The 12,328-nt window shown below is 41.1% G+C and overlaps 1 protein-coding gene across 2 annotated transcripts; it reads left to right on the top strand.

Annotated features, from left to right (window-relative positions):
* Positions 1-1,799: 1,799 nt before the first annotated feature.
* c15h1orf53 (chromosome 15 C1orf53 homolog) lies at positions 1,800-7,332 on the top strand. 2 transcript variants are annotated; one of them, XM_017702432.2, is made up of 3 exons: positions 1,800-2,112; positions 4,506-4,607; positions 6,057-7,332. In XM_017702432.2, the coding sequence occupies exons 1-3, from the start codon at positions 1,828-1,830 to the stop codon at positions 6,126-6,128; spliced, it is 459 nt and encodes a 152-aa protein (XP_017557921.1). In that variant the 5' UTR covers positions 1,800-1,827; the 3' UTR covers positions 6,129-7,332. The 2 variants fall into 2 exon arrangements, with proteins under 2 accessions (XP_017557921.1, XP_017557922.1); XM_017702433.2 differs by lacking the exon at positions 6,057-7,332 and adding an exon at positions 5,848-6,028.
* Positions 7,333-12,328: the final 4,996 nt, after the last annotated feature.

The following is a 12,328-nucleotide window of genomic DNA, read 5'->3' as shown; positions in this document are numbered from 1 at the left end:
AGCCATTCAAATGGATTCATGGACATGGCATACATTCATGACTAGAGCCACATTCCTTCATCTTTATAGGGTATTTTTTCACAATTTCTGTATAGCTCAATTGTGGAGGTACAAACAAATTCAGAGTGGTTTGATGTGAAATGGTTTCTGGTAGAGAAACGTGCCGCCTTATAGTAGTGGTGATAGGAACCAGGGGTCGCGATACCCATAACGGAAATACAAACATTTTAATTACTGTTCAAAACAACTAGTGAATGTATATGTGTCTGTCAAGTTTTTGTGAAATGTTGACAATAGTTAAATGGTGGTAAATCTGAAGAAAAAAAAAATTATAAAATTGGGCACTAATCAGGGCACGGTCGGCTCGTCAGGAGGCAGAGCTTAAAGACACAGGAGCTCTAACAGACGTTTCAGACAGATCGAGAATAGAAATGTACAGTGTGAGAAAGCAAATTGTTTTTGGAACATCCAAGCATTTAAATCTATTCTAGTAGACCCCCAAAATAAAATGATGAATACTGAAAATCAATACTAGGTCCCCTTTAAAACGGCCTGCATTCTCTGCCATGAGCACATTGGAAAAAAACATATTTTAGGCCAAGATCCGATCTAAAAACCATGTTAAAACAAAGTCTGAGGCTTCAGGTACCACATTTGTAACAATTGCCGGTAGTAAATTTCTTTTTTTAAAAAATCTTTCAAGAGATTACAAGAAACTTGCATTTTGGGGATATACAGTATGTCATACACACAAAAAACAAAGTTTAGATTTCAGAAGCCCAATGATAATGTCCAGTATGTTGTAAGTTTTAGTAGCTTTGCTGTTCAAAGGCCTTGACATGCTGCTGACACGTAAGAAACTCTATATCAAAACAAAATAGTTTGAAATTAGTTTAGATTTCAGAGCTCTGACTTTCTTAGAAGACAAAGCAATATTACAGCATTGTCAAAGTCAGATATCCATGCATTTTTAGAGTGGGACAGCAGCTACAGGAGACAGAGGGAGATGGGCTGTCAAAATACATAACACGTTCTTGAATTGAACCATTTGGCACCGTGTTGCACACTGTGAAATTAGACCTCTGCATTTGACCCATCCGTGCAGTGAAACACCCACATACATGCACACTAGTAAACACACACACACTAGAGGGCAGTGAGCACACTTGCCCGGAGCAGTGGGCAGCCCTATCCACGGCACCCTGGGAGCAATTGGGGGTTAGGTGGGGGTGAGGTGGGGGTTAGGCACTTCAGTCATGGACTTTCAGCCGATGGGATAGAACCGGCGACCTTCTGGTCACAGGGCTGGTTCCCTAACCTCCAGCCCACAACTGCCCCCCATTACACGGATAAGAATCATAAAGAATCTTAAAATTAGTTTCTCTCATTTTGTTGGGGGCAAACAACTTCTAAGAAACACTCCACATCTCGAAATTTGGGTATAACAAACCCCACTTCCAGCATACTCTAGTGCCTAGGCACACGGTTACCTCCTGAGGGAGCTTCTAAACTCATCAGACGTCTGGTTCCTATCACCACCACTGTGAACAATTCTGACTTAGTGAAGTTCTGTGGAACTGGGCGCTTCACACCAAACCACGTTGTTTACCGTTCAGCGACTGAATTATCGAGACATTTGAACCATGGATGGAATGTCCACTTTAAGGCCATCACCTTCCGAAAGCAATAACTTTATTATGAGGAATATTTTTATAATAGCCTGGAAATCGTCCTCGTGATTGCTGGTGACATCTCCATTCCCTATTGGCTCAGGTTCTAATCCACCATTTTGACACAGCAGTATGGTAGCAGTTAGCTGGGGGTGAAATGCTTCTTCTCAGTGGACTGTGCAGAAGCAGCTGGACCCTGCGCAGCAGTCCAAAACTTGGTAGAGCTCCGATTATAATGTCGGCTCGGGCTCGCAGCGCATGCTCCAGTCCCGGAGAGGAGGGAGACACTCTGACCTGCTCACGCCACAATACACTCGAGGACGAGGCGAGGACGGAAGAGCGGGGTGTGGGAAAGGCTGCAGGAACCCTACAGCTGCTGGAGGAAAACAGACTGTCCGAGCAGGAGAGGGTCATTCACAGGCTTCACCAGGAGGCGTGCAAGGTACGACTGAAGGGAACGGACTGGAGGTGTTGCACCCAAACTGAATCGTGTAGCACACGGAAGCTCCGAAGATCTGCCCGCTTCTTTCGAGGCGATTCCCCAACAAGACAAACCAAATTCTGTGGCTGTTTCGAAAGAAAGTAATACAGCGCAATGTGACCGCGAATAACCTGCCGTGTTTTAGTTGACCGACCAACCGTTTGCTGTACTAGGCTTGGCGTAGGTTACAGCCAAACCGCCAATTTCCTGCTGCAGATACGGAGCAACAAACTTGGGTGACTCTCTAAAGAGACTCTACTCCCTAGATAGTGCACTAGCTACATAAGCCACTCAAATAGAGGCCCGTGGGCCGGTTTACCTCACCAAGTATAAGCCTACACACTTAAAGAGACGGCTCTTCAAGGGTTCTTTAGTAAATGGAAAGGCTCTGTTTAGAACCATGTGTTCTGTATCGATTATTGCAGGCTTAAAGGGTTCTTTGCATGGTGAAATGGTTCTTTAGGTTGACAGAGAACATATTGTATGGTTCAATATAGAACCTTTTCGAAAATGGTTCTGTATAACACAATGTCAAGCCTTGCAACTTTAGAAGAACCCTTTTTGGTGCTGTAACACACAAGACATTCTCCTTCAACCTGTAGAATTATTTCACCACGTAAAGAAGCATTTAAGTTAAGTGATACTTTATTAATCCCACAAACAGGGAAATTCCACCTCTGCGTTTAACCCATCCGTGAAGTGAAACACCACATACACACTAGTGAATACACACACACTAGGGGGCAGTGAGCACACTTGCCCAGAGCGGTGGGCAGCCCTATCCACGGCACCCGGGGAGCAATTAGGGGTTAGATGTCTTGCTTAAGGACACCTCAGTCATGGACTGTCGGTGCTGGGGATCGAACCGGCAACCTTCCGGTCACAGGACCAGTTCCCTGACCTCCAGCCCAGCATGAAATGGTTTTATATAGAACTCATGGTGCTAAATAGAACCGCTGCATTTAACTTAAACAGTCATTTTCTTACGAGTGCAGACTAAAATAGCTTTTCTATGGTAAATCACAACTGGTGTTATTTTATTTGTTTATTTAAAGGGCCCATACCATGAAAAATCAAACCTATTTTTTTAAACAAAAAAAGTTTTAGGTAATATGTAAACATTTTGAATTCATTTTGTGATGTAACATATATGCATATATCTGCCTATTCACTCTCTGACAGTTTAGCTTCCAGCGTTTTATGGAGTGCTTCATGATTTTTAAAAAAATATTTTTAAAAATAAAAGATACAAAATTATACTAAACATTTAGCGCTGTCCATGTACTAAAATCTTTTTCGAAACATTGCTGAAGTTTTGTAATGCACCGTTTACTCCAGATATAGAGAATAATCCTGTTTTGAATTCATTGTTTTTGTGATGTCATGAAAACAGATTTTTATTTACATATATACACCTATTCAGCCTCCAGCAGTTTAGCCCCGCCCATTCATGCTGCAGTTGTAAAGTATTTCAGCCCAGACTGTTTTGAATGAGACAATACAGGGCAGCCAATCAGAAAAGAGGTACTTACATATATCAGTCTTAAATGTACAGTAACAAAAACAGCGTGTTTACTTCTAAAGGTTAAAAAGAAGATGTAAAATGGTCATGTAAAAGTGAATTATTACTAATTTATTCATAAAACCACTATAATGTTGCAAATGGAAGTGAAAAATAAACGATGGGAAAATTGTAGGGAACAAGCCCTTTGACATGTAAACTAAATAACAGTGGGCTCAGAGTTGACCATTTTGACCTTACAATGTAATCACAGTATAAGCCCATTATGTGTCCAAGAAACCAGCTCTTTATGTCCAATAGAAAGCCATTCAGGATTCAGCCGGTGTCCTTGCGGCTGTCAGCAGGGATAGTTTTTGATGGTGCAGTCAAAGTTGATGGCAGAAAGGGAGTTCCAGAAGACCTGTAACCTCGGCGAGTGCACACACAGAAGCAGTGGATGCACAGGCAGTGTCAGCTTCACTATGGAGCCCAGAGATGGCATGGGAAATGGCATGTCACCACACCGCCGCAGGCTCTCCTGCCGTTGGAGCCTGTCATGGCTGAAACTGGCGTGCTTGCCTTTTTAAACCCAGTCAGAGGTGACGTCCACAAACTTTCTACCATTTTCCATTTTGACCGAGTTCAGTTCAGTTCGCGGTCGCTTGAAGGCAGAAACAAAAATGGTGGTCTACAGAAGCGTAGGCCAGTATCTTTTTAGCCAGCAGTAAATATGATAACATTCTGTGATTCTGATGGAACATCTCAGCAACTTGTAGGAGGGTGCTGTGCTCCAGTCTATACACGTCCAAAGCCACGTTTCCAATGTCTTATCTATATTTTATTCCTTTTTCAGGCCGGGGAACGGACGTACATTGACCCATTATCTGGATACAAGGTGTTCACTGAGTTTGCACATAAGCAGAGGGGGAGGTGCTGTGGAAGTGCATGTAGGCATGTAAGCTCCGTTTCATGCAACTCAGATACAAATACAGTAACTCACTCTGATGTTGAGATGAGAAAATTCTCTGTATATGCGCGGCAGATTGGCTAATGAGCTACTATAGTCATCAACATTCTGTAGATGGCATCTTGCCCATTTTAGAAATTCTGGGTCTAAGCGCATTTTTTCAATGGGGAAAAAAATGAATGGTGTTGTGAAATCATCAGTATCATGTCCTGGGGTGAACAAAATGTTCCAAAACAAAAGGTTTTGTCTTTTATACATTTCCCCTCCATCTGTCACCAGATCCTCTGTTTAATGAGATCAGAATATGAATCTCACTACATACATACCACAGGCAAGCTTACGCCACTGTGCACTGAAATGACATCACACGAAAATCTACTGCTAAACTTCAACACTGTTATATAAGCTTACTGGTTTGCATGGAGTATTTTTGGAGGTTGCCAGTCTTGTGAAATCACTTCAGTGCAGCAGTGTTAACTTGAAAATAGCAGTAGTCATATTTTGGCTCCTTAATGAGCTCATAGTTTAGAGCAGTCATCAGAGGAAAAATGTACAGTTTGTGTGCCCCTGGTCAAAAGACATATTTTGTTGTTTAATGCACAGTTACTGTTTATTTGCTGACATTTAACATATTAGGGGAAAATGTGGCCAGGGCAAAAGCTATGGCACATTTTATATGTTTTGTATTTTTATATATTGAATTTTGCAAATACATAGAAATTCTGCACTAAGGCGTACCTAAAATGCCTTATGTAAAGCTACACTATGTAAATCCTGGGGATTTGGAGACCTCTATGGTGGAAATGTGGAATTGCACCCAAGAACATTATGTAACATGGGTTGTGCTTCAAAGCCCTTACCTGAGTGGATGATTTTGATGATTGGGAGTGCGTTGAAAGAGTTTTCAAAGAGAACTCAGTCAAAACTTGCTGAAGGACGTGTCCTCTGAGAATGTAAGTTAAGTTGTATAATATTGTCATCACATTTTCATCCGTATAATTAATATTGATTTTGCATATGAGACCTAAACATTGAGTCAGACATTCTTTTTGAGTCTGTGATTATAACATTAAGCCCTATAAAATCAGACCAGACTTTTAAATCATTATTTCAGGCTTTACAGGGTGACTTTTGCATATGATTGCTCATACAGCAAAACATTGGATATGCTTTGGAACAGTTTTAACTTACTACAGGGTGATTTTCGAAAACACTGTTTTTCTCATAGAGAAAACCAGCATAGACCAGGAGTTCCTAATATGGGCGTGACAACAGAATGACGGCACGACTTCAGAGGTTTATTGGCGCCATGAACTTGGACGATATGATGAATTCGGCAAGAAGCAAACCAGCCCATAAGCATGACATCAAATGTGTTAGTGACATTAAGCTGTTGTAAGTGCTTTAACTTGATTTGTAATTATCTTTTTTCCACAGTGTCCATATGGCCAAATTAATGTGGAAGATTCTTCTAAGAAGAAAACCTTCAACTCTGCCTTTTATGTATAGCCGTGCAGCTAACCGCTTCCCAAGCCAGTCTTTTTTTTTTTTTTTTTTTCGTGTGTGCTTATACTGATTTTGGATTGAATGTGCATTCTCCTTACTCTCCATTTGAAATGATGAAATCCTGCACACCAGATGTGCAACCCACACTTCTTGAACTAGTACGATGAATCACATCTCTCCGCTGTGATTTGTGTCACCGGGGATTGGCCTGCTCCTCAAGCCTATGAATTCAGTAGGTGTGAATTTGGTTGCAATACAAAATATTTATACTGTCCGATGTTAGTTCTGACAGCTCTCAATCAATGAAAGGCATGACATGAAATAACTGAAATGTGAATAAGGCCAGAGAACATCTACAGAAGCTTTTCATTAAATCATTTTCACATAAATGATCTGTTTTGAACAACCAAGATATGCGCATATGTGATGAATGTCTACTCAGGAAGAAATCTTTATATTTATTTAGCATCTAGCTCAGGTTTATGACCTTGCCACTCATTAGATTTGCTTCTCTTGTCATTATACATTTGCTGTTGTTTCTTTTCCAGCTTGTAAATTGACTAATGTTCACATTCAGTTTCAACAGGTCACTGTACTTTTGTATGAAAGTAAATCTCTTCGTACCTAACATTTCTCTATTCTTGTGAAACTTTAGTCGTTCGTTGTAATACTTAACTGAAAGCCAGATGGTCATATCACGAAGGAATATTGGATTATGATAGATCTTTGGTATTAAACATATGTAATGTTATCTGTGTGGCTGTAACTGTCTGACATTAATCAGTGCTCATCCACGCTGTAAGGCCAACTCTTACATGAGCTGATGGATTCATACTGTTAACAAACACGGCACATGCATCAACATATTCATTTCCATCTGTGTACACTGTGTTGACTCCTGGCATTCATGTTCTTCTCCATATCTCCCTGAGGCTTATTACTTGGGCTGCTACCAAGTGTAGTCACTGTCATTTTCATCTCAAGAAGATGCTGTTCCAACACATACAGATGTGTATTTACATATAGAGTATGAAAAAAAGGATGGTTCTATAATACAGCACAATAAAATGGGTTTACCACCATGTTAAAGGAGTCTACAGTATATGTTGTGTAGTTACCACAAATTTGAATGCATATTGTAGGTGTTGGTGTATCATTGGTGTACATCTCTGACCTCACACATTGAAAATAAACATTTTACAAATTTTGAAAATTGTTTGGAAAATACATTGAACACACATTTATGGAAGCCTGAACTCACTCGGTAAAGGAGAAATATTTATATATAAATATAATTGTTTTCCTGCTTCTCTGTTTCTGGCTGGATGTCAAAATGTTAATTTACTATTTTGAAATAATGAGTTATTATTTTCCTAAGATATTGATTTAGCCTCTCAAAATAATGAGTGATTCTCTCAAAAGTTTGACTTGGCATCTTGTGACAATCACGTATTATCTTAATATTGGCTTATCATCTCTGAATAATGACTTCATTTCTCAAAATACTGACTTGGCATTTTGTAATAATCACTTATCATAATATTGACTTATGTCAAAACAGTGACTTCATTTCTCAAAATACTGACATCGCACCTTGTAATAATGACTTATTTTCTCAACATATAGACACATCTCAAAATAAGGACTTATTAGCTTGATATTGACTTAGAATCTCAGAGTAATTACTTTGTCAAAATATTGACTTAACAACTGAACATAATGACTTATTTTCTTGAAATAGTGACTGAATAACTCTAACCCTGACTTATTACTTTGGGATTTTGAGATACTCTGTAAAAAGAATGAGCTCTAAAATTTTTTAGATATTAAGTCTTTGTTTTGACATAGTAACTCAGCATTCTGAAAAATAGTCAATATTTTGAGAAAATAAGTCATTCGTCTGAGCTTTTAAGACAATATTTTAAGAAAATGATTCATTTCGATACAGTCAGCACTTCAAGAAAAAGAACTCATTATGTTGAGATGCTAAGTCAGTTTTTGGACTCACTGCTGCCTGACGGAGAAAGAGGGTGATTGTTTCTCCTCTGCCTGCCTGAAATGGGCTTCCACACAAATGTAACACAGCAGTAGAGTATAAACAATAAAACCAATACAGCAAGCATATTTTTTGGTTCACGTTTGGACATAATGCAAGACTTCTGCTTTTGCCAATATCATAAAATATTAATAGAATCTATTACAATCTAGTGCAACATTCCAAAATCAATACAATTGAATCTCCACCTTCAGACGGATGCATCAGAATGCACTGATGCATTTTTACACCCATATAGTTTATCCAAGTGATTTTGCTGTGTGTTGGCAGCATGATGTGGGGTTAAGCCTTCTTGCTTTTGGCCTGTCTCTACATGTCAGTCATCCACAGCTCTGTAAACGTAAGTAGCGCTATGCCCTTGGGCACTGGCCCCCCAACCTGTCACTCGGTGCGCACAGGGCAGTAGGGCAGGGCCGTGTTTGTCAAGCCGAGCAAACGGCGACTGAACGTGGGAATGTGTCTTTACCAGAGCATCGTCGCAGCCTCGCCCTCCGGCTCACGCGGGCCGCGATCTCGGGCGGCAGGTGGGTCCCAAGGCAAGCGCTCAGTGATCGGGAGCAAAGGCCTGCGAGCGTCGACAAGGAGATTCATGATCTCAACAGAGCCGGGGCGGACAGGTTGGCGAGGGCTTGGTGCCGTCGTCACTCCGCATGAGAAGCAAATTTATTTGGGCGATTCTGAGGCGAGGCAGCGGAGCGTGCGGCAACGACGTTTCCAGCGGAATGGCGAAGGTGTCACACTCATCAAGTACCTGGGCCTGCCTGCCACGGGTGTGCTCATTTTGCCTAGGGACTTGTCTGTCACATTAAAGTAGATGCGTTGCCATTCAGGACCCTCCCCAGTCCCACTGCCTGACCATGAAATAGGCCAACTTTCATGTCTGCCTCACTCTTCGGCATTCTGAGACTTCAGAGATTGCCTAGTCTTGTCGCTCTCTCTCCTCACTCCGCTCCCTAGCAGTTGGCGAATGAGACGCAAACGCTGCACAGCTCCCGGTCCCTCTGCAGACAGATTTCAGGAGGGCTTGCTGGAGCAAAAGGACTCACTAGACAAGCACTCACTAGTCTTGTCATGTGCTGGGACCCAGAGTTGAATTCATAACCACTGAACAAGCAAACATGAATTTGAGCACTTGGCAGAGAGAGACAGATGAATTTGAAATCTAATGGGAATATGTTGGAAATGGGAGCAACTGCATGAATAACAGTTGCATGAGAAAACCACGAGGTCCTTCAGTATCCAATTGTTTATCTGGATCTGCATCTCAGGAACAATATATCTCTCTTAAAAGACTAGTTTGGTAAAAAAAAAAGAAAAAAGAAAAGAAATTGCACCCACACATTTTCCCTAGTGCTGCACTGACACCATATTAGTATCAGCAACAGAGAGCGCCAGTACCATGAAACAGTTTATGGTGCACATAAGTGCTACTGAGTGATATTGAGAGATTGCATAAGTAGCAATAGATGGAGATTAATTGACACAGGCAACATGTCAGTAGTGTGGGATTTACATCAAATGAATTAATAATTCAAAGATAAAGCGATTCGAAAAGGACAGTGACTTTTTGTAGCTATGAAAGCATTCAAATGTGTATCCAACCAGTAAATGCCAAATCATTCAAGTATGTTTAGTTTTTGACATTTGCTTTTACCCAAATCTAATATTTAAAATGTGGAATTGAATCAGGATTTATAGGGACTTGTCAAGTAGTTAGGCTATATAGAATTACTATTGGTTATCAGTTTTGGTAAATGCTTGAGGGTCAGATATCGGTATTGGTATGTGAAGAGACAAAGTGGTATTGGTGCCTCCTTATTTTTACTCTTACCCCAACTGTAGTCAGTCACTATTGTCTGAGCTCTGCTTCTTCACTTTTGCACTGAAGCCATAAGGCTTAAGGTGCCAACAAGTAGTGGGAGCTTATACCCAAGTACAGTGATCAGGCATAACATTATGACCCCCTCCTAATTTCTACACTCATTGTCCATTTTATCACTTGTCCACTTGTACCAGCGCAACACACACTAACACACCACCACCATGTCAGTGTTTCTGCAGTGCTGAGAATGATCCACCACCCAAATAATACCTGCTCTGTGAGGGTCCATGGGGGTCCTGACCACTAAAGAACAGGGAAAAAGGGGGTTTACAAAGTATGCAGAGAAACAGATACTGTAATTTGTAATTTGGGGCAGCCGTGGGCTGGAGGTCAGGGAACTGGCCCTGTGACCGGAAGGTTGCCGGTTCAATCCCCAGTGCCAACAGTCCATGACTGAGGTATCCTTGAGCAAGACACCTAACCCCCAATTGCTCCCTGGGCGCCGTGGATAGGGCTGCCCACCGCTCTGGGCAAGTGTGCTCACTGCCCCCTAGTGTGTGTGTATTCACTAGTGTGTATGTGGTGTTTAACTTCACGGATGGGTTAAATGCAGAGTAAATGTGGGATTAAAAAAGTATCACTTAACTTAACTGTAGAACTACAAAGTTTATTTATGTACAGAAAAATCCAGGACCAAGCCCCCATGAGCGTTGCCAGTGGCGACAGTGGCAAGGAAAAACTCCCCAAGAGCAGGAAGAAGAAACCTTGAGAGGAACCAAGAACCCATCCTCCTGTGGTCGACACCAGATAGCAAACAGTGTTAGTATCAAGTGAACAATGAGCATAGAAACAAGGTGGTGGTCATAATGTTATGCCTGGAGTATTTCATACAATGTCAGTCAGAAACCACAAACGATAGGTTTAACATTGGAATGGGCACAACTGATTCTAATGACTTTCAATGTAGCATAAAGTTGGCACTAGCATATCCTAAATGGCTCTTGTCCTGGGCTTTTTAAGTACAACTCTTTCTAGTATTTACTGAAAATGGCAAAAAAGCAAACAAACTATCAGTGATCACCACAGTGAACAAAATCAATGGTGAGAATCATGCATACAAACAAACAGGCCGCAATCAGGCCAAGCAAATTTGAGTATAACACTGGTGAATTTAACATTGGTGTGAAGCAGAGGAGAAATGTCAGGGCCTTTAGGTCTTCAGAGATGGACTAATGATTTCTGTGCAATAAAAAATACACATCTCCTTTATTCTTAGTTCATTTTTATTGTATAGAATCATCATGCTTGTTGAATTTGTACTCTGCAAGTAAATTCTGGGAAATGATCCAATCCGAATTTTTATTTGTGGCATCTAGGTAGATACAGCCAAGTGAACTTTCCCATTAGTTAGGCTGTCACAAGGTGGACTGAATGGTTAAAAACTCAAATCAACCACTGACATCATTAGGAACTGCAGTGAAGTCAGCCAAGGAAGTTTTGACCTACGATTCCAATTTTGTGAGAAAAAAATCACTCTAGGTCTTCTGAATGTCCTGGATATGTCAGTTACCAGCAGTAGCCTAACCAATGTAATTCAGTCAGATGGTAGAAATGAGAAACAGTGGAGGCTCAATGCCAGGAGTCTTTACTATACACAAGGTAAAGCTTAAGGTAACCTGCGGGAAAACCAGCATAGACCAGCATGCAGTCCATTCTGGTTTATGCTGGCCTTGCGCTGGTTTAGGTGGTCACCCAGCATGGTCATGCTGGTTGACCAGCATACCAGCATCCAACATATGCTAGTTTCATTGGTGACAGGTGTTGGTCTGTGCTGGTTTTTGTAGCAGGAAAGACAAAAAATTGTCATTTTACAAGCATGTAAAAAGCTAGAATGAGCAACTAGTAGTTACGTGAACTGCCATTAGCTTACCACTAACATACTCTTTGAATCATATAGGGGCACTAGCAGAAATCAACATTATTACAGAGGTGTTTCTTCCTATTGATAATGACAGAGTTTTGACATTTATGGCTCAAACTGATGGCCTAGCTCTAATAGTCACGGTTCACCATTCCTGCAAAGCAATCATTTGCACATGGTACAACACTCCTGCACAATGCTTCCAGCATTTTGTGGATCCATGCTCAGGTGAATTCATGCTGCTCTGAAGGCCGAAGGTACAAAGTGCTGGTAGACATGTGTGCCCATCTATTTGAGATTTAAAGGGGCCCTCCAGCCAAGATGAAAAATGTAACCATCGCTACATCTGTTGTAGACATGCTTACACCCATCCTACACAGGTTCTAGACCGATATTTTATTGTT

Source organism: Pygocentrus nattereri, chromosome 15 (assembly GCF_015220715.1).
Source record: "Pygocentrus nattereri isolate fPygNat1 chromosome 15, fPygNat1.pri, whole genome shotgun sequence".
NCBI lineage: Eukaryota > Metazoa > Chordata > Actinopteri > Characiformes > Serrasalmidae > Pygocentrus > Pygocentrus nattereri.
The sequence above is the reverse complement of the archived record's forward strand: the minus strand, read 5'-3'. Positions and strand labels throughout refer to the sequence as shown.